The sequence below is a fragment of the Chiloscyllium plagiosum genome, chromosome 4 (genome assembly GCF_004010195.1).
Source record: "Chiloscyllium plagiosum isolate BGI_BamShark_2017 chromosome 4, ASM401019v2, whole genome shotgun sequence".
Lineage (NCBI taxonomy): Eukaryota > Metazoa > Chordata > Chondrichthyes > Orectolobiformes > Hemiscylliidae > Chiloscyllium > Chiloscyllium plagiosum.
The window spans coordinates 33,518,776-33,545,755 of record NC_057713.1 but is presented as its reverse complement, the minus strand read 5'-3'; the positions used below and the strand labels follow the sequence as shown (position 1 = coordinate 33,545,755).

The 26,980-nt window shown below is 40.2% G+C and overlaps 1 protein-coding gene and 1 long non-coding RNA gene across 2 annotated transcripts in view; one reads left to right on the top strand and one right to left on the bottom strand.

The window, feature by feature from the left end:
* Nucleotides 1-26,980, top strand: part of LOC122548932 (SREBF chaperone) — a 149,995-nt gene that overhangs the window by 60,178 nt on the left and 62,837 nt on the right. The window contains exons 4-9 of the mRNA XM_043687917.1: nt 4,076-4,233; nt 10,538-10,758; nt 15,197-15,302; nt 21,483-21,655; nt 22,153-22,279; nt 24,060-24,172. Coding sequence (XP_043543852.1) covers nt 4,076-4,233; nt 10,538-10,758; nt 15,197-15,302; nt 21,483-21,655; nt 22,153-22,279; nt 24,060-24,172 — 898 coding nt within the window. The remainder of the gene's footprint in view (nt 1-4,075; nt 4,234-10,537; nt 10,759-15,196; nt 15,303-21,482; nt 21,656-22,152; nt 22,280-24,059; nt 24,173-26,980) is intronic.
* Nucleotides 23,821-26,980, bottom strand: part of LOC122548933 — an 11,356-nt gene continuing 8,196 nt past the window's right edge. The window contains exons 2-3 of the long non-coding RNA XR_006311371.1: nt 24,076-24,156; nt 23,821-23,911 (exon numbers count right to left, since the gene is read on the bottom strand). This is a non-coding gene — a long non-coding RNA (uncharacterized LOC122548933). The remainder of the gene's footprint in view (nt 23,912-24,075; nt 24,157-26,980) is intronic.

Genomic DNA, 26,980 nt, shown 5'->3' with positions numbered 1-26,980 from the left:
TGGCTTTGAGGAGATTTCTGACATATAGTGAGTTCTGTATAGGTGTCTCTGAGGAGGTCAGAACTCTGTGTTGTGACCCTATCTGGTTGTCGGTGTCATTATTTTGAAACATTATTGGCAGACCAGACATGTCAAGAGGTACCTCCATTTTAGTCTTACTTGATAGTCCACCTTGGTGCTTTAACCTTGATTCCTTATTTTGTCCTTCCTTTCTCAATTTTTCCTGTTTTTCTCAACTCACGTCATCATCCCCACACTGACTCTTCAGCACTTCCCAAGACTTTATGTTAAGAATAAAAATGGAGGAGCAATAGGTGTCTAAGACCTGTGTTTTGTAGAATGCATCAATGCATTTAATGAAATGACGCATAAACAGATGTTTGAAATATTACATTACTTTGAAATAGAAGGGGAAGATTTGAGACCTTCAGAATGTATACTTGGACCAAACTCTGAGAGTGGATTGTGATTAAAAATGTCACAACTCGCTGGGGAAGCCAGGTGCAGTCTTAATGTTATCTCTATTTAAGAAGGGTAGCAGCGATAATTATGGAAATTACAGGCCTGTAAGCCTCACATTGATAGGGAAATTATTGGAAAAGATTCTCGAGGACAAAATCTATGTGTGTTCAGAAACAAATGGACTTATTAGCGATAGACAGCATAATTTTGTACGGGGGAAGTTATGCCTCACTAACTTCATCGAGTTTGTTGAGGAGGTGACAAAGGTGATTGAAGGAAAAGTGGTTGTTGTCTACTTGGACTTCAGTAAAGTCTTTGACAAGGTCCCTCATGGCAGACTGGTACAAAAGGTGAAGTCACATGCTATCTGGTGAGCTGGCAAGATGGATACAGAACTGGCTTAGTCATAGCGACAGAGGGTAGCAGTGGAAGGATGCTTTTCAGAATGGAGGGTTGTGACTAGTGATGTTGCACTGAAATCAGTGTTGTGACCTCTGCTGTGTGTGATCTACGTCAATGATTTGGAGGAAAGCATGGCTGATAATTAGTAAGTTTGTGGATGATACAAAAATTTGTGGAGTTGTGGATAGTGAGGGGAGTTGTCAGAGGATACAGCAGGGTATAGATCAATTGGAGGCATGGGCAATACGGACATATGTGAGGTTTTGCATTTTGGAAGGTCATGTACAGCTGGAAATTATATAGTGAATGGCAGAACCTTTAGGAGTATTGATATTCAGAAGAATCAGGGTGTGCAGATCCACAGATCACTGCAGGTAGCAGCACAGGTAAATAAGGTAGCAAAAAATGCCTGAGACGTGCTTGCCTTCATTAGAAGGGGCATTGATATAAGGATAAGCAAGTTATGCTGCAGCTTTATTGAACTTTAGTTAAGCTACACTTGGAATATTGCGTACAGTTCTGGTCACCACACTGCCAGGAGGATGAGGATGTTTTGGATAGGGTGCAGAAAAGGTTTACCAGGATGTTGCCTGATATGGGATATTTTAGCTATGAAGAAAGGTTGGCTAGACTGAGTTTGTTTTCACTGGGATGTAAGAGGTTGAGGGGCAACCTTATCGGAGTTTATAAGATTGTGAATGGTATGGATAGGACTGAAAGTGCGAAACTTTTTACCAGGGTGGAGGTGAAAGTGAGGAGATCAGAGCTGAAAATGTGTTGTTGGAAAAGCGCAGCAGGTCAGGCAGCATCCGACGAGCAGGAGAATCGACGTTTCGGGCATGAAGAAGGGCTCATGCCCGAAACGTCGATTCTCCTGCTCCTTGTATGCTGCCTGATCTGCGCTTTTCCAGCAACACATTTTCAACCAGGGTGGAGGGGTCAATTACTAGGGGGCATAGGCTCAAGGCGCAGGGGAGCAGAGATGTTGAAAAGAAATATGCACCAAAAGGGTGATGGGTGGTGAGTGCCTTGAATGTATTGCCAGAGGAGTGGTGGAAGCAGAGACAAAGCAGCTTTCAAGAAGCAACTGGATGCATACATGAAAAGGAAGGGAATAGAGGATCCTGTAAGTAAGACAGTTTTAGAATGGAAGGCAAAATGTGTCAGCACGGGCTTGGAGGGCTAATGGGCCTGTTCCTATGTTGTTGTATTCTTTGTTCTAAGTATGCTGAAAATCAAGCCCCACTATTTCTGGAGTCATCACAGAAGTCATTTTAAAAAGTAAACAAAGTTTTGCAATTTACTTGAATTTCAGATCAGGTTGGTAGAAAGCACAGATCAGGTTTCTGTACTGATCAAGAATTGCTACTTATTACAAGTAATAAGACTGTAGCTACAAATGAATAGATAACGACTATTGGCTTGTAAAACTACTAACTAAAACTCTAATCCCATTATATTCTACCCTGATACACACAAACAAATAGGGAAAGTAGATTTTTGGTTGAGGCAGAAACAACTGTAGAGACAGTTCAGTGTTCTTTCCTTCCTGGTTCCAATGTTGAATTGGTCCTTTCTCACTCAGCCAGATCCCTTGTTCAGATTCTTGCTCTGGGTGCTTCCACTGGTTTGCAGGAAATATAGTGACTCATTCACTTGGAAAATGTCTCTGAATCAAAAGTCAGAGCTTACAGCAACTACTGCACAAAAGGTAATTAGTTTTCCTCCTGTTTAAACTGAGCTTTGGACTGCCAAGAATGGACCAGCTTCTGAGTTGGGAAAAGATCTATGTACTTCTGTCTGTCTCTGTGTTTGTCTCTCTATGTTCTCTCCCACCCCCTCCCCCAACATGTTATCAACTCCAAGTTGCTCAGCCACATGAGAACTAATCACAATTGTTAATGAGCAAAAGGTCTATTTTGTTGATGACTGTCACTGGTCCACAGACCAATCCTCCTTGTTACCATAAAGGCTACACCTCGGCACCACCTCGGTTTCTAATCACCTACAACTCAAACTTTGGTTACATAGTTGTTTACGTGGTTCCACTGCAGTCGATATCAGGTTACTTGCTTTCAGAACATACTTGGCACCCTCTCAAACCCTCTCTCATTTCAATCTTCAGTTTTTATTTAATAAACGCAAAGTTTAAAGGAACAATTGTTACAAAAAGACCAGTCCAACAAGGTTGTGTGCTGTTTCCAGACTTTCAGTCTTTGTAGTGGAATGAATTTAAGACATTTGCTAATTACAAAGCATTTTAGTAAGCAAATTTTTAAGTGGGTGACAAATTAATGATGGTAGATAGGAAAATCTATGAAGTGAACTTAAAGTTGAGGTTATCATAATTCCAGAGGGCAATAGGTTGCTCTTTCGTTAGAGAGAGGTGACTAGTGGCAAGTTTAATCTGAGGGGCAAAGCTGAGAAGGCATGACCTCTGTGGTGACCTGAGTGATCACAAGCTAAAGGATATGGTTTATCACTAAATTGCAGCAAAACAGTACATTTTAAAAGATTATATTTGAATTGAAAATAATGATGAAATTGAGGAAAGAAAATAGAGTGTAGAATCATTTTCTTACCATTACAGTAACCAAATACATCTCTGAATGTGATCAAAACATCAGGAAGCCTTCTGAATCAAAGCATTCCTACCTCTCTTTGATATCTAGAGATACCTGCACCTTCAATTCGCTTAAGTCTGAGCGCAAAAAAGAACTGAGTGAGCTGAATGTCTTTGAGTTGAACACGTTTCAGATATGGTTGTCCAGGATCACAATTTTTTCAATAAACTCCTACATGCTGTAGTTGCGGCAGCTTGACCCGACATTGTTGTGTAAATTAAAGTTTGTGTTGGAACCAAATTATATGGTGTACTTTAAATTAGAGGCAGGTTAACTTATAATCAGTATGACATGAACCATGTTTGTTCTTCTAACTCTGTGATCGCAGCATTCCGTAATCACCTAATTCCTATCTATTAAGACCCAGATTACTTTGAAGATGCAGATCACTTTGCCCAAACATTTCCAGAAGCTAATTCATAATTCTGAATCCCAAGCCCTAGAATATGTACTTAGCATTGAATTACAATGTTGAAAATAAGTGTGTCTTGACTGTTTTATGTACAACAATGTGTTTCTATCCTTTGGTCCTGTTTTTTCCAATTAGTTCTCAAACGTTACTTGAACTTCTGTCTTTTTTCTTCTAGTATGTTGGACCTCCAGTTGCATACATCCAGCAAATATTTGTAAAAGCTATTGTATCCCCTTGGAACAAAAACCTAATTGCTGTGGATGTATTCCGTGCCCCTCTATCGAAAGTCTTTCAGCTGGTGGAAGAAGTAAGAAATCACGTCTTTCAAGACAGGTAGGAAGGGATTTTAGTCATTTATACTATCTCCAAAGTGTAGAGTTTTAAAGCCCATGGCTCATGTTCCTTGTATAGATAACTAGAGAAGCTCAGGTCAAAATCTTAATTGCAGATGTGATCCAGATTAGTTTTGTTTAAGTTTCAAGTTTTTGCGCAATTAGAGTCATGCAGCAAAGAAAAATAAAATAAAATGAGCAAGAAAAGTAATTAGGGCAAATTTTTGGAAGTATTGTTTATACTTATTTTATTAATTTTCTAAACAAGACATTAACACAACGCCCTCAGTTTTTGGACATCAGTTATATTCCGCATTGTGCCCAAGTGCTGTAGATTTTGACTGCAAAAGGTATAACAATTATTGTTGTGATTAGTAACTGGGGCAGGGAGTCTTCTTGCCCCAAGAGTTCTGAGCCCAATATAGTATCTTTTAAACCATTGCGGCTGAAATCAGGTAATGCACAGCAACTCATCACATAGAATAATGCAAAATACTATATTTTGTGAGGAAGAGTTTTGTTTAACTCAAAGTGTTAACTTTGTTTCTTGGACACTAAATAGTTGAGAGAAGTAAATGTAATGCCTTGCACCTCAAATGTTCAAAAGCTGCTTTCTGCTGATCTTGAGGATTAACCTATAAATTGTCATGGCTGCATAGCGATACTAAGAGTTATTATGACCACACATGACGGGACTATCTCTTCTTTAGGCCAGTTTCCCAGAATGGGTATTAGTGTTACGTATATTTCAAAGGGATGACTGTGTGTATTCTGGGATATACACTGAGTTCCTGAGAAGTTTGAACCTTGATTGAATGCTAAGGAATCTTGATCTAATGCTAAACAAGAAACAAAGCACATGGACTAACAAAATGATACGCAAAGAGGAGATTGTAAGAAAGATTAGAATGGTGCTAGAAAAGTACAGCAGTTCAGGCAGCATCCAAGGAACAGTAAAATCGACGTTTTGGGCAAAATTCCTTCATCAGGAATACAGTGTAGTGCAAATGCTAATAGTGAGTCCAGAAGTAACTCTTGTGTCAGAAAATGACCATGTACTGGAGAAAGAATGTCTGCCAATACAAGAGGAAGATTTGATAGTTGAAGATCTGCCAACACACTGAAGTAGAAGCCAGGTGTTTGCATAAATAGTACAATGAAATAAAGTTCACAAATCTGCATCCAAACATAACTTGATACATAGTTCATTATCAAGTTTTGATGCTGGAAATAAACTGGAGGATAAACTCATAAGAGAGGCAAAGTAAGGAGGTTAGATAGTTAGTTAGAATTTAGACTTTATTCAGAGGTTGAAAAAAGAAGCGTGTCAAACAGTCAGAGCAGGCAGGAATAAAGCAAAGAACAAGGTAGGACTGAAGAATTAAACTGCATTTATTTCAATGCAAGACGTCTAACAGGGAAGGCAGATGAACTCAGGGCATGGTTAGGAACATGGGACTGGGATATCACAATTACAGAAGGGTGGCTCAGGGATGGACAGGACTGACAGCTTAATGTTCCAGGATGCAGATGCTACAGGAAGGACAGAAGGGGAGGCAAGAGAGAAGGGGGAGTGGCATTTTTGATAAGGGATAGCATTATAGCTGTACCTAGGGAGGATATTCCTGGAAATACATACAAGGAAGTTATTTAGGCGGAACTGAGATATAAGAAAAGGATGATCACCTGATTGGGGTTGTATTATAGTCCCCCTCCCTAATAGTCAGCGAGAAATTGAGAAACAAATTTGTAAGGAGATCTCAGTTATCTGTAAGAATAATAGGGTGGTTATGTAGGGGATTTTAACTTTGCAAACATAGACTGGGACTGCCATAGTGTTAAGGGTTTAGAAGGAGAGGAATTTGTTAAGTGTGTACATGACAATTTTCTGATTCAGTATGTGGATGTACCTACTGGAGAAGGTGCAAACGTTGACCTACTCTTGGGAAATAAGGCAGGGTAGGTGACTGAGGTGTCAGTGGGGGAGCACTTTGGGGCCAGCAATCACAATTCTATTAGTTTTAAAATAGTGATGGAAAAGGATAGACCAGATCTAAAAGTTCTAAATTGGTGTAAGGCTAACTTTGACGGTATTAGGCAAGAACTTTCAAAAGCTGACTGGGGGCAAATGTTCGCAGGTAAAGGGATGGCTGGAAAATGGGAAGACTTCAGAAATGAGGTAACGAGAATCCAGAAACAGTATATTCCTGTTAGGGTGAAAGGAAAGGTTGGTAGGTGTAGGGAGTGCTGGATGACTAAAGAAATTGAGGGTTTAATTAAGAAAAAGAAGGAAGCATATGTCGGGTATAGACAGAAGAGATCGATGAATCCTTACAGTATAAAGGAAGTAGGAGTATACTTGAGGGAAATGAGAACTTTGGCAAATAAGAGTTAGGAAGAATGCAAAGGGATTTTACAACTACATTTAAAACAAAAGGGTAACTAGGGAGAGAATAGGGCCCCTCAGAGATCAGCAAGGTGGCCTTTGTATGGAGCTGCAGAAGATGGGGGAGATACTAAATGAGTATTTTGCATCAGTGTTTACTGTGGAAAAGGACATGGAAGATATAGACTGTAGGGAAATAGATGGTGACATCTTAGAAATGTCCATATTATGGAACAGGAAGTGCTGAATGTCTTAAAGTATAAAAGTGGATAAATCCCCAGGGCCTGATCAGATGTGCTCTAGAACTCTGTGGGAAGGTAGGGAAGTGATTGCTGGGCACCTTGCTGAGATATTTGTATCGTCGATAGTCACAGGTGAGGTTTATGAAGATGGAGGGTGGTTAACATGATACCACTATTTAAGAAAGCACAAGCCAGGGAACTATAGACCGGTGAGCCTGACATCGATAGTGGGTAACTTGTTGGAGGGAATCCTGAGGGACAGGGTGTATATGTATTTGGAAAGGGAAGGACTGATTAGGGATTGTCAGCATGGCTTTGTACGTGGGCAATCATGTCTCTCAAACATGATTGAGTTTTTTGAAGATGTAACAAAGAGGATTGATGAGGGTGGTAAATGTGATCAATATGGACTTCAGTAAGGCGTTCGACAAGGTTCCTCATAAGAGACTGTTTAGCAAGGTTAGATCTCATGGAATACAGGTAGAACTAGCCATTTGAATACAGAACTTGCTCAAAGGTAGAAGACAGAATGTGGTGGTGGAGGGTTGCTTTTTAGACTGGAGGCCTGTGACCAGTAGAGTGCCACAAGGATCGGTGCTGGGTTCACTACTTTTTGTCATTTATATAAATGATTTGGATGTGAGCGTAAGAGGTTAGTAAGTTTGCAGATGACACCAAAATTGAAGGTGTAGTGTGTAGCGAAGAAGGTTACCTCCGTACACCAGGATCTCAATCAAATGGGCCAGTGAGCTGAGGAGTGGCGGATGGAGTTTAATTTGGATAAATGCAAGGTGCTGCATTTTGGGAAAAAAAATCTTAGCAGGACTTATACACTTAATGGTAAGGTCCTAGGGAGTGTTGCTGAACAAAGAGACCTTGGAGTGCAGGTTCATAGCTCCTTGAAAGTAGAGTTGCAGGTAGATAGGATAGTGAAGAAGGCATTTGACATGTTTTCCTTTATCGGTCAGAGTATTGAGTACAGCAGTTGACAGGTCGTGTTGCAGCTGTACAGGACATTGGTTAGGCCATTTTTGGTAATATTGCATGCAATTCTGGTCTCCTTCCAATCAGAAGGAAGTTGTGAAACTTGAAAATGTTCAGAAAAGATTTACAAGGATGTTGCCAGGGTTGGAGAGTTTGAGCTTATAAAGAGAGGCTGAATAGGCTGGGGCTGTTTTCCCTGGAGCATCGGAGGCTGAGGGGTGACCTTATAGAGGTTTATAAAATGATGAGGGGCATGGATAAAATAAATAGACAAAGTCTTTTCCCTAGGGTGGGGGAGTCTAGAACTCAAGGACATAGTTTTAAGATGAGAGGGAAAAGATATAAAAGAGACTTTAAAGGGCAACCTCTTCATGCAGAGGGTAGTATGCTAATGGAATGAGTTGCCAGAGGAAGTGGTGGAGGCTAGTACAATTGCAACATTTGTAAGGCATCTAAATGGGTATATGAATAGGAAGGATTTGGAGGAATATGGGCTGGGTGCTGACAGGTGGGACTAGATTGGGTTGGCATGGACGAGTTGGACCGAAGGGTCTTTTTCTGTGCTGTACATCTCCATGACTGTATAACTGTGTCCCAAGTTATTGATTGAGGGAGGAGGAAATAGCGGGGCACTTGCAAACATTTTTAGTTCCTCTCTGGCCATAGGAGAGGTGTGGGAGGGCTGAAGGGCAGTGAAATTGGTTCCATTATTCAAGAAGGGAGCAAGGTTTAAAACAGGAAACCATAGGCTAGTCAGTCTAACCTTGGTGATGAAACTATTGAAAGTAATTGTGTAAGACAGAATTAATCTGCTTTTGAAGAGACTGAGATTAATCAAGAACATTCTGCATGTTTGCTTTAAGCTAAGGAAGGGTCATGTCTAAACAACTTGATTGAATTTTGTGAAGCAGCGAACAGGTGTATAGATGGGGGCAATATATTTGTAATCTTCTTGGACTTCAGCAAGGCTTTTAGGGTGCCGTGCTGGCTCAGTGGTTTACACTACTGCCTCACATGATCAGGGACCCAGGTTCAATTGCACACTCTGGCAACTGTCTGTATGGACTTTGTGCATTCTTTCCATGTCTGCATCGGTTTCCTCTGAGTGCTCCAGTTTTCTCCACAGTCCAAAGATGTGCAGGCTATGTTGATTATCCATGAGAAATACAGGGATAGGGTTGGAGTGTGGGTCTGTGTGGGATGCTCTTCAGAGTGTCGGTGTGGACTTAATGGGCCGAATGGCCTGCTTCCATAATGTAGGGATTCTATGATTCTTTTGCCAAGGTCCAGCGTAGGAGACTGCTAGCAAAGGCAAGAGCCAATGGGCTCCAAGGAAATTTGGTAAATTGGATCCAAATTGGCTGAGTGACAGGAATGATGATTGAGAGGTATTTGTCCAATGGGAAGTGCACGTCCAATGGGTCCCAGAGGGGTCAGTTTGTGATTTATATTCATGGTTTAGACTTGAATGTGGGGGGATTGTTTAGTAATTTTGCAAATGATACAAAAATGGTGGGATGGTAAATAATGAGGAGGGTATAAATGGATTAGTCAGATGGATTGACCAGTCACTAGTGGAATTCAATCTGGATAAATGTGAAGTGACGTACTTGTGCAGGACAAATGTAGCAAGAGAATATATGATGAATGCTAGGACTTTGGGAAGCATTGAGGATCAGAGTGACCGTTATGTACATATCCATTGGTCCTTTTAAAGTATGAGGACAGGTAGATAAAGTGGTTATGACGGCATCTAGAGCTCTTGCCTTTATTAGCTGAGGCATACAGTTTAAGAGCAGGGAGCTGGAACTGTATAACATGTTGATTATTTGAATGCACATTTAAAGGAGAGAAATGATTGTACCGGAGAGGGTGCAGAGGAGATCTACCAGAATGTTGTCTGGGCTGGAACTAGATCTACCAGAATGTTGTCTGGGCTGGAGAGTTCCAGTAATGAAGAGATTGGACAAAATGGGAAAGTTTTTCTCAGAGCTGTGTAGATTGAGAAGGGACGTAATTGAGATGTTTAAATCATGAGCACAGATAGAGTAGACACGAAGAGACGTTTGGCCTTGATGGGGAGATCCATGACCAGGGAAATAGATTTAAGGTAAGAGGCAGAATGTTTAGCGAAGATGTAAAGAAAAAAGTTTTCATAGAGAGGGTGAAACTATGGAACTCTCAGCCTGTAAAGATGGTAGATGTAGAAACCCTCAAACTTTTGACAAGTATTTAGATGTACCCTTATGATACTGTGTACAAGCTATCGGCCAAGTGCTAGAGTATGGGATTGGTTAATTGATTGATTTTGACTGGTGCCGCAGACATGAGCTCAAAGGGTTTTTTCTGTACTGTAGATTTCCATGACTCTAAATGATTAGAGGTGAAATGCACTATTTGACACATGGCAAATCCAGATTCAGTAATAGCTTTCAGAAAGAAATACTTGAAGGATAATAAAATTGCAAGGCTATGGAGGCGGAATGGGACCGACTGAATTATCCTTTAAACGATGCAATCTTGAGAAGCTAAATGCCTCCTTTGTTTCCATACTATTCTATGATTGATTGTACAAACAAAACATCAATCAAAAGCCAAAAATTCTTCTCCATGTCTAAGCACGTTCTTACCTTAAAGAAAAATACACATTTTATGTGTTAATTAATAACATATATTCTTTCATTATTTAACAGTACTGGCCCCAAAGGTCTAGAAAGTGTCTGTCTCCAAGTAACTGATCTACTCCCTGGATTGAAAAAGTTACGGAGTCTACTTCCTGAGCATGGCTGCCTCCTCATCTCTCCAGCTAACTTCTGGAACAATGACCGTGATCACTTTGACTCTGATCCAGATATCATTCGCACTATTCACCAATATGAACCAAAGACTCTCCAAACATCTGCTTCGCTTAAAGGTAGCTTGGACCTTTGAAGAGTTTTGATGAAAGATCATTGGCCTGAAATGTTCATTTTGTTTGTCTCCTGAGCTGCTACCTGACTAGCTGAACATTTCCAACATTTCCGGTTTTCAGCATCCACAATGCCTTTGAATTTTTGAATATCATAGTCTGCTTCTCTATTACATCAAGCAGTAATGACATTACTCCATCTTAGTCTACAATAATTATCTGTGGGTAAATTGCTGGAGATGAATATAAAAGATAGGATTTATGGACATTTAGAGAGGCAAAAATTGATTAAGGATAACATGGTTTTGTGTGAGGAAAACAGTGTCTTTCAAACTTGATTGAGTTTTTTGAGGAAGTTACCAAGAATATTGATGACAACGCAGTAGATATTGTTTATTTGGATTTTAGTAAAGGCATTTGACAAGGTTCAGCATGGTAGATTAATTAGTAAAGTTAGGTCACATGGGATTCAGCGTGAGCCTGCCAGTTGGATACATAATTGGTTTAACGGCAGGAGACAGAATAATGGTGGAGGATTGCTTTTCAGACTGGAGGCCTGTGCCCATTGGTGTTCCACAGGGATCTGTTCTGGGTGCTCTTTTGTTTGTCATTTTATTTGAATGATTTTGATGAGAATGTATAAGACATGGTTAGTAAGTTTGCAGAATACACCAAAGTTGGTGATATTGTAGACAGTGAAGGGAGTTTTCTACGATTACGAAGGAATCTTGATCAAACTGGTCAATGCGCTTAAAAATGGCAGATGGAATTCAATCTGGATAAATGTGAGATACATTTTTGTACAGCAAACCAGTATCGGGCTCATACAATTAATGGTAGGGCCTTGGGTGGTGTTATAGGACAGAGGAGCATGGGGTGCAGGTACATAAGTCTTTGAAGTTTGCGCCACATGTGGATAGGGTGGTTATAAAGGCATTTGAGACACTTGCCTTCATTGTTCAGTCCTTTAAGTATAGGAGTTGGGAAAGTAAGTTCAGGTTGTACAGAACATTGGTGAGGCCTCTTCTGAAATACTGTGTCTATTTCTGGTCACCCAGTTATAGGGAGGATATTACTAAGCTGGAGGGGGTTCAGAAGAAATTTATGAGGATGTTACCAGATATGGAAGGTTTGAGTTATAAAGAAAGGCTGTCTAGGCTGGGACTTCTTTCACTGGAGCATAGGAGGTGGAGAGGTGACCTGATTGAAGTTTACAAAATAATGAGAGGTGTAGATAGAGTTGATGGTAGTTGTCTTTTCCCTAGGATGGGGGATTCCAAGTCTAGGGGTCACATTTTTAAGGTGAGAGGAGAGAAATTTTAAAAAGGGACGATGCAATTTTGTAATACAGAAGGTGATTCATGTGTGGAATGAACTTTGAGAAAGTGGTGAATTCTGGTACAGTTACAACATTTAAAAGATGTTTGGATAGATACATGAATAGGAAAGGGTTGGAAGATTATAGGCCATGAGCAGGCAGGTGGAACTAGTGGGATTAGTTTGGGATTATATTTGGCATGGACTGGTTGGACTGAAGAGTCTGTTTCTGTGCTGTAAAACTGTATGATTCTATGAATCTCCAATTCTAGCATCCTGTTCTCTTTAAGTGCTGCATATGTTTGTATTTCTGTCTTGTCAGCTAAGCTACAGCCTTCAGCAGCAGAACTTATCGCCATACTGTTGCTGTCTTTTGTTAACTCCATTAATATCACAGCTACTTCTTGCTCAATGTCTGTCACTTCTATTCTCACTCCTCCCTGCTGCTGCAGCCTGTGCCCACAAAAAGTAGATATCTATTTTGTGCAAATCATGATCAAATCGAACAGCTGGATAAATTACCAATTAATTCATTTTATGATAGTGTTGGTCAGGTGAAGAATCTCGGTTAGGGGAGCAGAAAAAAATCTTGTGTTGGAAGTATCTCCTACGTGCTTATTGTTCATACCGATAGACATTAGAGATCCATGACCAGGGGAATAGATTTAAGGTAAGAGGCAGAACATTTAGAGAAGATGTAAAGAAAAAGATTTTGAGAGGGTGTGGAAATAAGGAACTTATTGTCTATATGGGCGGTAGATGTAGAAACCCTCAAACTTTTGACAAGTATTGAGATGTGTGCTTATGATGCTACTGTGTACAAGGCTATGGACCAAATGCTAGAGTACAGGATTGGAATGGTTAGTTGTTTTTGACTGGTGCAAAGATTTTTTTCCTGTGCTGTAGATCTCCATGACTCTAAATGACTTGAAATGCACCATTTGACACATGGTGAATCCAGATTCAGTAATGCCTCCAATGTTTCGATACTGTCCTATGATTGTATAAACAAAACATCAATCAAAAGCCCGAAAGTGTTGTCAGCATCTGTCATAAGTGTTAGAAGCTATGACTAGAGCCGCTATAAGAGGGCACTTTGATAGATTCAAGGTAATTGAGTAGAGTTAGCATAGCTTTGTCAAAAGAAAGTATGTTCAAATAACTTAATGAAGTTCTTTGAAGAAGTAACTTGTGCTATAAGTAAAGGTCAATCAGTAGATCTATTGTACTTAGATTTTCAGAAAGTATTTGATAAGGTGCAAGTCAAATGTTATTGTAGGAAATAAAAGTTCACGGACCTGACATATTGGTATGGATAGGAGATTGGCTGGCTAATAGGGAACAGAGTATGAACAAATGGGTGGTTTTCAGACTGGCAGATTGTCATGAGTACTATGAGGTTAAGTACTGGACCTCAAGGATTTACAGTTTATTAAAATAATTTGGATGAAGGGATGGAATGTGTTCCACCTAAATTTGCTAATAACAGAAAGCTAGGTAGGAAAGTGAGTTATAAAAAGTCACAAGGAGCCTACAAAGAGGTGCAGATAAGGTCTATCTAATGAGTTCAGTGTGGGAAAATGTGAAATTGTCCATTTTGCAGAAAGAATTTTTTAAAAGCATATCATTAATAGTGAGAGATTACAGAGCTCTAAGTTGTAGAAAGATCTGCTTGTCCCTGTTCTTGAATTACAGAAGGTTAGTATGACATTTTAGCAGGTAATTAGAAAACCGAATGCAGTCTTATATTTTATTGTGAGGGGGAATTGAATGCAACAGTAGGGAGGTTACGCTTCACTTACACAGGGTATTGGTAAGATTGCATCTGGAGTACTGTGCACAGTACTTGGCGCTGGACTTATGGAGGGATGTTATGCATTGGAAGCAGTTCCAAGAAGGTTTACTGGACAAATCCATGGAATGGGCAAATTGCTGTATGAGGAAAGGCTAGACAGTCTAGGCCTGTGTTGTCTGGAGTTTAGAAGGATCAGAAGTGATTTAATTGAAACAATATATCCTGATGGGACTTGATCAAGAGGTTGTAGAAGGAGGTTTCCCCTTGTGGGAGAATCTAGAACTCGGGTTCAGGGTTTCAGAATAAGGGTTGCCCATCTAAGACTGAGATGAGTGGGGGGAAAAGAAATATTTCACTCAGAGGATTGGGAGTCTTCAGAACTCTCTTCCTCAAAAGTGAAAGCAGAATCTTTAAATATCTTTAAGGCAGTGGTCAATAGATTTTTGATTACCAATGGATGAAAGATTATCAGCAGAATGCAGGAATGCAGAGTTCAGGTTAAAATCAGCCATGGTCTTATTGAATGGCAGACCAGGTTCAAAGGGCTGAATGGCCTATCTTGTTCCTTGTTCATATGTTCGAAAACCTTACAGAAGTCACATACATGAGTAATATGTGAAGATAGCTTTCAGTGCAATGGTATAACATAAGTAGTCAGGCAGGAGACTGGAAGAACAGACAGCATCAAGAGATGAAGAAGTTGACGTTTCGGTTGTAACTCTTCTTCAGGACTCTGGGTGGGTTCAGGGAGAGCTGCAGATAAAAGGACTGGCGGAGGCAGAGTGATGAAGTGGGGATAGGTGAAGATGGGTAAAGGGTACGACCTGGTTGGACAATGGGAGGAATGAATCTAGTTGGTGGCTGGGAGGGGTAAAAGGGAGGGGGAAGGGTTGGGAAGGGAGTCTGGAGAAGAGAAGGAAGGTTATTTGAAATTGGAGAATTCAATGTTGAGTCCTCCGGGCTGCAGGCTGCCCAGGCAGTACAATTTAACCCTCATTGTTGAGTTCAATATATGACTGCCAATTTCTTTGAAGGACAGGATACTGACCAGTACTGAGAGATTTCATTGACGTGTTTGTTTCAGTTAAGGATAAAAAGGAGAATCTAGAAGAAAAAATAACAATGACTTGAAAGATCAAGGTCTGTGGCCCAAGACAATGTCAATTCTAACTTTTTCTACTTTGCGATGAGATGTTGAAAAAAATTATTTTTTATTGAGACAATGGAGTGCAAGATCATGTACTGTACTGTGTAATAATGTTCTGTATTAGAAAGTGTTGCACCTCTGAATAAAAGGATGCAAAAGTAATACTCTTAATTAAATGTATATAGACTTGCTGTTTGGAATTCCTGGGAAGCACAGTGGCGTCAGCTTGCATAATCGCAAAAGACTGGTATCCTATGCTGTCACCATCATACTACAAGAGTACCACTCAAGGTGAGATTTTTATTTAAAAGCTGAGAGAGGTTTCATACTGGTAAATTTCCACTCCTTGCAAAATTCAATCCAGAATGATGCAGAACTGAAGTAAGTGACCTTGTTGCAGTTTTGTGGTGAGGCATTATATCATTATTTATACTCTGTCATACAGTTTTGACCTGCTATAACTGATAGTCTTATTAGGGGTGAGGGAACTGGAAAACACAAACATCCATGATTTGTAGGGATTTGGTCACTTAAAGTGAGCACATGGGTGGGGAAGGTGGGGGTGGAGGTAGGGGGCAGGGTGGTGATTTGGCAGAGCAAGACAGAGAAAGGCACCAGGGGCAAAGATGTGACTTTCCAAAGTGCCAGGAGAAAACTGGCCAGTATGTAAAAATAACAATGAAGTAAAAGTTTAGAGATGTGAAACATGAGGACAGTAGGAGCCTTTTCATGTCTTTGAACCAACACCACCATTCACTTCGATTTGTAGCTGATCTGCATGTTAACTCTGTCAAACCTTCTTTGGTGCAGTAACAGTTTACACACTTTTTTGTGTTTTGGCATTTTTTTGAGGGAGTCGTCTTCAGAATTCTAAACCCATGGAAATACTAAACCGTAGTTGTATGGCTGGTCCAGTTCAGTTTATGCCAATGGTACTCGCCCTCCATAAACTCAATAATAAACGTTATACACAGTGTGGAATACGCTACCTGCACTGCCTCCTGTCATTGCTGCCTGCTGTCTTCCTTCCTGCTGATGTTGTTCCATTACTGTGGTGATGCGGCTGATCTATTGCACTACCTATTACAGGACTAAGTATACTCTGGCTCCACAAGAATAATTAAAATATTATGCAAAAGTTGGTTTATCAGCCCTGAGCCAAGAAGGAAATAAACTAATGTTAATAATCCAGAATGCAGTTCAGTGATCTTGATTGGATAATCTGTGCAAAGAACCACTTTTGGCTCTCATTCCTTCTCCCTACTGACCATATGTATAAAAATTGGGTAAGTGAAGAAGATAATGAAGGCATTCATGAAATCCTCCCAAATCGGTGTAGGTATCTTCAGGGCAAGGTATAGAACTAGAAAGTATACTGTTTCAAGGATGTTTCACTGGTAGAGCTCAATGTATCCTTCCCTTCACCCCGACATCTATTCGCTTTCAATATCAGACTGGCTCCTTTGCAGTAATCTCTTGTATCCTTCAAGCTCATGTCTGAGCATAATTTATATCACACTGGCCCTCTATATTTGTAGGTATTCATTATCCCATCTCTGCAGCAAGCCTATTACACTGATTACGTTACAGTCATTTTTTAAAAAACGAAGCTACTGGGGAACTGAGCAGGTCTGGAAGCATCCATGGAGAGATGAGCCAAGCTAATGTTTCAAGTCCAAAAATGAGTCACATCAGACTCAACCCCACAGATGCTGCCAGACAACCTGAGTTTTTCCATTTTGTCTTTAGATATCCAGCATCAGCAGTATTTTGCTTTTGTAACATTGAAATCACATCAGACTCTCAGGATACAGTAAGAATTTCCATCTGTCATGATTTTTCTGTCCATATTGGTGATAATAGAACATAGAACAATACAGAGCAGAACAGGCTCTTCGGCCCTGGATGTTGCGTCGACTTCTGAACTATTCTCGGCTCATCCCCCTACACTATCCCATCATCATCCATGTGCTTATCTAAGGATTGTTTAAATCTCCCTAATGTGGCTGAGTTAACGAAATTAAGGTAGGGTGTTCCACGCCCTTACCACTCTCTGCGTAAAGAATCTGCCTCTGATGTCTTAAATCTATCACCCTCAATTTGTAGTTATGCCCCCTCGTACAAACTGACTTCATCATCCTTGGAAAAAGACTTTCATTGTCTACCCTATCTAATCCTCTGATCACCTTGTATGTTTCTATCAAATTCCCTTCTTCTTTCCAATGAGAACAGACCCAAGTGTCTTAGGCTTTCCTCATAAGACCTTCCCTCCAGACCAGGCAACATCTTGGTAAATCTTCTCTGCACCTTTTCCAAAGCTTCCACATCCTTCCCGAAATATGGCGAACAGAACTGTACACAATTTTCCAAGTGCGGCCACACCTGCGTTTTGTACAGTTGCAGCATGATACTGCGGCTCTGGAACTCAATCCCTCTACAAATGAAACCCAACACACTGTATACCTTCTTAACAGCACTCTCAACCTGGGTGGCAACTTTCAGGGATCTATGTACATGGACTCCAAGATCATCTCTGCACATCCACACTACCAAGAGTCTTTTCACTGATCCAGTACTCTGCCTTCCTGTTATTCTTCCCAAAGTTCATCACCTCACATTTAGCTGCATTTGCCACCCCTCAGCCTAATTCTGCAGTTTATCCAAGTCCCCCTGCAACCTGTAACATTCTTCCAAACCGTCCACTACTCCACCGACTTTAGTGTCATCCGCACATTTACTAATCCGTCCACCTATGCCTGCATCTAAGTCATTTATAAAAATGACAAACAGCAGTGGACCCAAAAGAGATCCTTGTGGCACCACTAGTAACCGGACCCCAGGCTGAATATTTTCGATCAATCACCACTCGCTGCCTTCTTTCAAAAAGCCAGTTTCTAATCCAAACTGCTAAATCACACTCTATTCCATGCCTCTACATTTTCTCCAACAGCCTACCATGTGGAACCTTAGCAAAGGCTTTACTGAAGTTCATGTATACCACATCAACTGCTCTACCCTCATCTACATGCTTGGTCACCTTCTCAAAAAATTCAATGAGGTTTGTGAGACACGCCCTGCCCTTGACGAAACCATGTTGGCTATCTGAAATCAAATTGGTGCGTGCGAGATGATTATAAATCTTAACTCTTATAATCCTTTCCTACAACAGAAGTAAGGCTCACTGGTCTATAATTACCTGGGTCATCTCTACTGCCCTTCTTGAACAAGGGCACAACATTTGCAATCCTTCAGTCCTCTGGTAATAAACCTGGAGACAATGATGACGCATATCAAAGCCAAAGGCTCTGCTATCTCTTCCCTAGATTCCCAGAGAATCCTCGGATAAATCCCATCCAGCCCAGGGGACTTGTCTACTTTCACTCCTTCTATAATTGATAACACCTGTGTGTAACTAACCTTGATCCTTTCTAGTCTAATATCTCATACCTCATTCTTCTCCTCCACAATATTCTCCTTTTCCTGAGTGAAAACCGATGAGAAATGTTCATTTAGCACCTCTCCGATCTCCACAGGGTCTGCACTCAACTTCCCACCTGTCTTTGACTGGCTCTATTCCTACCCTCGTCATCTTTTTATTCCTCACATACCTATAGAAAGCTTTAAAGAGAGAGTTAAGAAGAGCAAAGAGAGGACACGAGCAGTCTTTAGCAAATAGAATAAAGGATAACCCTAAATCCTTCCTAGCTGATCTGTAACTCTCCATCGCCTCATCTGAACCATTTTGCCTCATCAACACACAAGCCTCCTTCTTCTGCTTAAAAAGAGATGCAATTTCTGTAGTAAACCATGGTTCCCTTACCTCATCACTTCCTCCCTGCCTGACAGGGACATACCTATCAAGGACAGGCAATATCTATTCCTTAAACCAGCTCCACATTTCCATTGTCTGCATCCCCTGCATTTTGCTACCCCATTCTATGCATCCTAATTCTTGCCTAATCTCATTATAATTGCACTTGCCCCATTGAAAACTCTTGACCTGTGGGATGTACCATCTCTAAACTAAACATAACTGAATTATGGTCACTCTCTCCAAAGTGCTCACCTACAACAAAATCAAACACCTGGTCTGGTTCATTTACCAAGCACCAGATCCAGTGTGGCTGCACACTTGTCGGCCCTTTGACATACTGTGTCAGGAAACCCTCCTGTACACATTCAACAAAAGGTGATCCATCTGACATACTAGATTTATAGCATTTCCTGTCAATGTTGGGGAAGTTAATGTCCCCCATAATGACCACCCTGTTCCTTTCATTCCTACCCAGAATAATTTTGCCGATCCTCTCTTCCACCTCCCTGGAACTCTGCGGAGGCCTTTAAAACCCCCAAGCAGTGTGACCTCTCCTCTCCTGTTTCTAACCTCAGCCCACATTACCTCAGTAGATGAGTCCTCGTCAAAAGTTCTCTCAGCCACCGTTACACTATCCTTGATTAACAAGGCTGCACCTCCCCCTCTTTTGCCCCCTGTTCTTAATGAAAGATCTAAACCCTGGAACTTGCTACATCCATTCCTTACCTTGCTCTGTCCACATCTCCGAAAGGACCCAAAGATACGATCCGAGACATCACTGACCCTGGCACCTGGGAGGCAACACACCAACCGTGAGTCTCATTCGTTCCCAACAAAATGTTGGGAATATAAATGTTCAGAGAGAGAGAGACAAATAGTGTGGCCAGTGTTTGATACCTTCCACTTTAGATCTTGTAAAGGTTATTGCAGATTCCCTGGAGCTGAACTGTGATACTGGTCTGACACTGATGGAGGTGAGATACAATTCACTACCAGTCAATCACCCACTCATAAATGCTCTCAGCTGCAGGAGTGAGTTTTGCTCCTGTGAACCTAGAGGCAGCCTTTTACCCCCAAACTGCTAGCAGTTTGAGAGTTGGAGCAGGAGCTTTTGGAGGTTCGAAGCATCAAAGATTCAGTTGCCCAGAGAATGTAATCAATTTTTTTGCCTGTTTCTAAACCTCCTTTGTCCCCATACTTATAAATTGGCATGACCAGTTTAATTGAAACAACCATTCTACTGGATTCCCACACTGATAATTTGTGGATATGACTTTGGAGTTATACTGCTATTGGTGCCTTGCTGTCAACCCAAACCATCACCAAGATGTGTGGATAATTGCAACCCAATATAGGTTAGCATTGCTGTTCAATATACTAGATGAATGGTCCAAACCAGAAGATTAATCATATCTAAGCATTGACTCTCAACTCAGTGACTTTCTGATTGAAGTGCACTAAGCCCACTCAGAGCAATAGAGGAATAAAAACACAGCACAATATGAATTATTTCTCATCTTGTCCAAATTGTATATTATGCAGTCATCCAGTCAATGCTTTGCATGTTCGATAACTGTGAACTGATCCTGCTGTTCCTTCAGAAAATGCAAGTAAAGGAAACTGATCTGCTCTAGGCAAATCCATTGTGTCATTACTGAGCACAAAATGGTCATTTTGGGACAAGTGTTTATGAGAACTTATGTGCAAACAAGACTAGTTTTTTATTTAAAAATGCCTTCAGAATACACCCATGCAGCTCCCTAAAAACATTAACAGCACTGATTGTAGTACCCTGCATTAGCCATTTTCTGTGAACTACTTGATGATTTTATTTTAAGTTGCAGAAATTTGAATGGAACTTATCACAGATTTGGTATAATTTGCTGGTGTTTTAGAAGCATCTGACCCAAGTATGTCGTGATATTAATCGAGGAAGAGATACTTTTGGTGATGTATTAAATTTCCTGACTTCCTCTGGCAGATCAAATTTCCTCCTTATGATCATTTTTAAGCCAGTGCATAACTTAAGAAATAGGAGGAGTGTGCCTTTCAGCACTTCAAGCTTCCTGAATGTTGTTTTACTTCAATTCCACATTCCCAGCTGACTCTCATGTCCCTTGATTCCTCCAGAGTCTAACAATCTATTGCTCTGTTTTGAACGTACTCAACAATTGAGCATCCACAACTTTCAAAGGTAGAGAATTTAAAATATGTACGATCTCCCTTTAAATAAAAATCTTACATTTCAGTTGTAAATGCCTGAGACTGAATCCTAGTTCAAGATTTCCAAACTGAACAAGCATCTTCAAAAACATCCTTCCTATCAAATCCTTTAAGTATTTCATGTTTCGTTTAGGTCACTTTTCATTATTTTAAATTCTGGGGATTATATCTATCAATTATTCAATCTCTTGTAGGTTATTCCCTTTGCCCCAGGAAATTGACTAGTGAACCCTTGCTGTCCGTCTATGCTAAATATGTCCTTGCTTAATTTGTAAAATGTGTTGGGACTGCAGGATATTGCACAATTCAGAATAGAAATTGACAACAGTGTGGAATAGAACTTGGCATGCAAATAATGCTATCCAAAGTTAGATATCTTTAATTCCTTGTAAGGTGATCTAAAGTACAATTTTCAATATTGTCTCTCTTTTCAGATTCCTGAACAGTCTCCGACTGAGGTTGAAGCAGCTTCATCCTAATGTGAACAGCACCCTAAGAGAAGATCAGATAGTCCATGTCCATTTTAAAGAAGAGATTGGCATTGCTGAATTGATTCCTCTGGTCACTACGTACATCATTCTTTTCGCATACATTTATTTCTCTACCAGTAAGTTGAAATGTGTAACTTATTGGAAGACTCTAGTTAGATTTTTTTTTAATCTGCAGTTCCAATCCATAATCTCTTTCACTGGAGTTATGTGGCACTTTCATCAGTATTGCTAATGGCGCCCTGAGATGTGAGCTGCCCACTTTTACATTAATGATCCCATCTTAATAAAATGTATTAAGTCTGCATTTCTGACTGTGGGTGACTGGTCATATCAATGTGCCAGTGGAACAGGGACCCAAGAATTTTGTGCACTTTGAACCCATTAGTGGAAAATTTAGAAATGTCATTGTCAAAGTGAATTAATTAGAGTATTATTGTAATGCCAGTGTAGCAACACCCACCTACAATTTTGACATCCAGATAAGAGTGCTTTGAAATTTCGTTAGAATTGGTTCCCTCACAATGCATGGGAGCAATTCTTTTCAGTATAAATGTTTTATTTAATTCATGTTTTCTATTGTATTTGTCTCACTTTATATGTTGTAACTCTACAGGGAAGATTGACATGGTGAAATCAAAATGGGGACTTGCACTTGCAGCAGTGGCAACTGTTCTGAGCTCCCTGCTTATGTCGGTTGGTTTATGTACACTTTTTGGTCTTACACCTACCTTGAATGGTGGGTAAGTGTCAATTAAGAATCTTATTATACTATTAAGGTGAACTCCTTTCACAGGGTCCTTGTGGTGTAATGTTCACACGAGGTTTCAAATTCCGCTCCAAGATGTAAAGGAAGTATGTTATAACGTACAAACAGATTTATAATTTTGTTTAAAAAGTTCTTTTTACATTGCCACTACCAAAATTACCATTTAAGCTTCACTGTGGTTAGTGGTTTTGGGTCATTCTGCTGAGGTTGTAGCAGCTGTTTGAACTTCAGAGAAAATGGTGTGAATAAAAGAGAAGACATTGTTGGTATAACTCGGGCTATGATAGGTAAGAGTGAAATCAACTAAGTGTATTCACACTGAGTTGTAAAAGGTGGATTATTTTGAGGACAGGACAATGACTGGTTTTGAAAGAAAACAGGACAGAGCGGGAGCCATTTACAGTGTCAGCCAGCATAAGGATTAGGATGTGAAATGCAGTCATTGTAAAGGACTTCAAGGGAACAGGGGGTGAGTCTCCCATAATAACTGAGTTATAAAGGAGTACTTCTACACTATTTCAATAAGTTCAGCATTTAGATCGAGTTTGTTGAACCTGCTTAAGTTTGTGAAACAGTTGCAAGAAGATGCTGTCACAACCTTTTATATGTGGGCCATGCATCTAACATATGTCACTAATGAAATAAGAATGCTGGAGAAACTCTGGATTCTGTAGCATCTATGAAGACAGAGTTGATATTTCAACTTGATGATCTCTCATTAGAATAGGGGGTACTTAGTTTTTAAGCAAAGTGGAGAAAGTTGGGTGTGTGGGGGAGGAGAGAATGGAATTTGAAGAATTAGAATTCCTACAGTGTGGAAACAGACCCTTCGGCCCAACAAGTCCAAACCACCCCTCTGAAACGTATCCCATCCAGACCCATTACCCAACATTTCCCCTGACTAATACACCTAGCCTATACATTCCTGAACACCGTGGACAATTTAGCATGACCTGCACATCTTTGGACCATGGGAGGAAACCAGAGCACCTGAAGGAACTGGGAGAATGTGCAGACTCCACACAGATGGTCACCCAAGACTGGAATCGAACCCGGATCCCTGGTGTTGAGGCAGCAGTGCTAACCACTGAGCCACCGTGCCTCCCATTATGGGAGAACAATCTCTGATAGAATGGAAGGCTGGAAATTCAATAGAGAAAGCTACAATGATACAAGAAAGCAGGATGTGATTAAAGTGTTTTATTTTGGAAAACAATTAGTATGTGATTATACTGGAGACAATCTTTACTTTGTCTTGCACTAATTCATGGATTAAAACATATGTTGCCTAATTCAGTCACACCACTGTTTTAAGAAGTGTTTCTCTAGATGTGATTAGGTGAAGTACAGTTAATTATGTCTGTATATAATTAAATATCATTGTTGTTAACTGACAGAAACAAAAGATGCCTCTGGAGGAGGTACAAGTGTGGAAAGCAAGCTCATCACCATAGTTGTCATCCAAAAACACAAGGGGCCAGGGGATTATGATCTGAAACTGATTAACTCTGTACAATGCAAAAGACAAAAAGCAAAAAGTGCCTGGTCAAAACATGGCGTGCTGTTCTTCCAAGTTGCGTTCGGCTCCATTTAAACAGTTAGGAGGCTGAGGGCAGAAAAGTCAAGAGTGGGGTGAGAATTGACTTATGGTTATGCTTGTGAACTGAACAAAAGTGTTGAGAAAACTATTGGTAAATCTGCATTTAATTTCTTAAACATAGTTTTTAATTTGCTTTTTTGTGTTCTTCTTAAAGTGAGATATTTCCTTACCTGGTTGTGGTTATTGGTCTGGAAAATGTCCTTGTTCTCACTAAGTCAGTTGTTTCAACCCCTGTTGACCTTGAAGTCAAACTGCGAATAGCACAAGGTAAGAAAAAAAACACTTATTATTCAAAGTTACGTACGCTGTGTTTTACCCCCCCCTCCTCAACTACTGCTGTCAGCTTCCCAATTCATTTTTTCCCAGGTCAGTTTTTCCAATTCAGTAATTGATAAAATGAGTGATGGATTCAAGGTTTTTGGTGGAATTGTTTCTAAGTTTTAATTCATGATTCCAACTCAAAACTCATTATGGCATTATGAGTAAAAACAGAAAATGTGGGACCGGCAGAATTGTGACAGTGTGTAATGAGGTCATTTGGCCAATACCTGCACCAATTCTTCAAACGAATATCATTTCTTTGTATCAGTCTTGTTGTTTTTATCCCCTATAGCCTTGCACAATATTTTTATGTAACCTTTTTTCACAGGGCAGGGAGATCACATGTAAGTGTTTTTCTCACTCCGTAGAATGACTATATTAAGCAAATTTTGGAGAAATTAGTTTTATCACAGCGGTAAATATTAATTTCAAAACAAAACAACTCCAGTTTGATAAATTGATAGCCTAAATGAGCAATTAATTAAAAAATGTCGAACGTTATAGAAAATTAATAGACTTTGCCTTTTTTTTGTTAAGCAGACCAATGAATGGCATAAAAACCAAGGCCAAGCTAAATGAGTTGGTTTTAACTGGCACTGGCTTTTATCCATCTCTGCTGGGGCATGCTCAGAGCAATCCTTGGCAGAATTCACACAACCTTAGGGTCTATGATGTGTTGCCTTTCAGCTAAGTTTTTTCTCATCTCCCAAAATCTTTGACAAGGTCCCACATGGGAGACTGATTAAAAAAGGAAAAAGCACTTGGGATATGGGAGTAACTTGTCAAGATGAATCAAAAATTGGCTTTGTCACCGGAGACAGAAGATGGTGCTAGAGGGCTGTGGGATTGGGTTCCAGTGTCGAATAGCATACCACAGGGATCAATGTTGGATTCCTCATTATTTACTGATAGGATTTTTTGGTGGGGGGAGGAGGAGAAGAGTGGCCATTTATCTACCTCAGTTTCACCCACCAACTCACTTAAATGCATCCAGAGAGTTTGGTAATTAATGCTGCTGAGGAGCTGTATGGGTCAGCTGTTGAGGTGCCAACATGGTCTTCCTCCCTCCTTCCTGGTCTAATACTCCATCTATCCCAGGGTGTGTTGTTGTTGCAACCACTGCTCTTCATGACCCTGTGTCTCAACTGTCCCAGCAGTCCAGCTATTATTTGTCTACTCCCCAAGCCAGAGTTTCCTAGCAAGACTCTCAGGCCCCTCAGATTTATTGCAATGGTTCCAGGCCTGGGATTGGATGAAAGCACTCACATTGTGCTGCTTTTCCAATCAAAGACTTTTTTTTATCCCACTTTTGCTGCTGACAGGCTCACTAGTAACAGAACATTGGAGAGAGTCCACTTCACATTGGAGGAGCAGTTCCTTGCAAATCTTCAGTTACACTTAACTGTATTTTCAAGGACTTGATGTACCACATTGAATTAATTATATCTATAACCATTAACCACCCGACTCACCAGATACTAAATCTTCAATTTTCGTGGATGTCTTTTAATTGCGATTTTGCATCATGAAAAGGCAGGGAAGCGTGGCAGATGGATTATGATGGATGTTGAACCCTAAAACTAAAATGTATTGGCTTTTTGTAACAGAAAAGGCATGTTTTTGTTGGGTTGTTAAGTATAAACTGAAACCGGATTGTAAACTAAAATGTCACAATGTGTTAATTCCAGTTTTTTTTATATTATTGAGTAATTTGGTTTGCTGTAATTAGTCCCCTGCTGGTATTTTGTTTTCTAAATCTGTTCTCAGTTTTGACATTGGCTCATCAATTATAACCTTTAGTTCACCATTGTAGTAAATGAAGTTATTTCAGTGGCATTTATTTGTACCTGTAAATGACATAATGCTGAAATAATGCCAAATCTGACCCTTGTGACAGACATAAAATTCTGTAGTTAAAAAGATTCTGATGGTTTGATTCAATATTATTGAGTGACTGGTTCAGTTGACAAACTGGTGTATATGTACATTTTTAGGTCAACTACAGAGATCTAAGCAAACCTTCAACGAAAGGATCATATTAAAGGTCTACAGTTCTGCCACATCTAGTCATGAATGGAAGTGGGCAATTAAGCAACTAACTGGAGGAGAAGGCAGCATAATTATACCCCTAGTCAGTAATGGGGGAGTCCAGTATGTCTAGGCAAAAAGTCAAGGCTGAAGCATTTGCAACCATCTTCGTCAAGAAGTACCAAGTGAAAGTGCATCTCTGTCTCCTCTTGAAGTCCCTAGCATCACAGATTCCAGCCAAATTATATTCACTCCAGGTGACAGTACGAACAGCTAATATTGCTAGAAATGGCAAATCTCAAGCCCTGACAACATCCAAGCAGTGGTACTGAAAACTTGTGTTTCAAACGGACTATACACGATGCCAAGCAGTCCTAGTCTAGTTTCAAGGTTGGCATTAATGTGGAAAATTCCTCAGCTCTGTTCTCCCGACAGAATGCAGGACAAATAAAAAACAGCTAATTACTGCCCCGTTAATCTACTCTTGATCATTTTCAAATAGCTCTCTGATGCCACTTAAATAGTAATCACTTGCTCACTGATGCCCAGCCTGGGTTCCATTGGCCTCTCCACTTATAATCTCTTTAGAGCTTTGGTACAAACTTTGACTCAATCAAATTTTGTTGTAATAAAGGTTATCTTGGAACTCCCTTCTAAATGCTATGGGTATTTCCTACATTATGTAGAATACAATATTTGGAGATGCCGGTGTTGGACTGGGGTGTA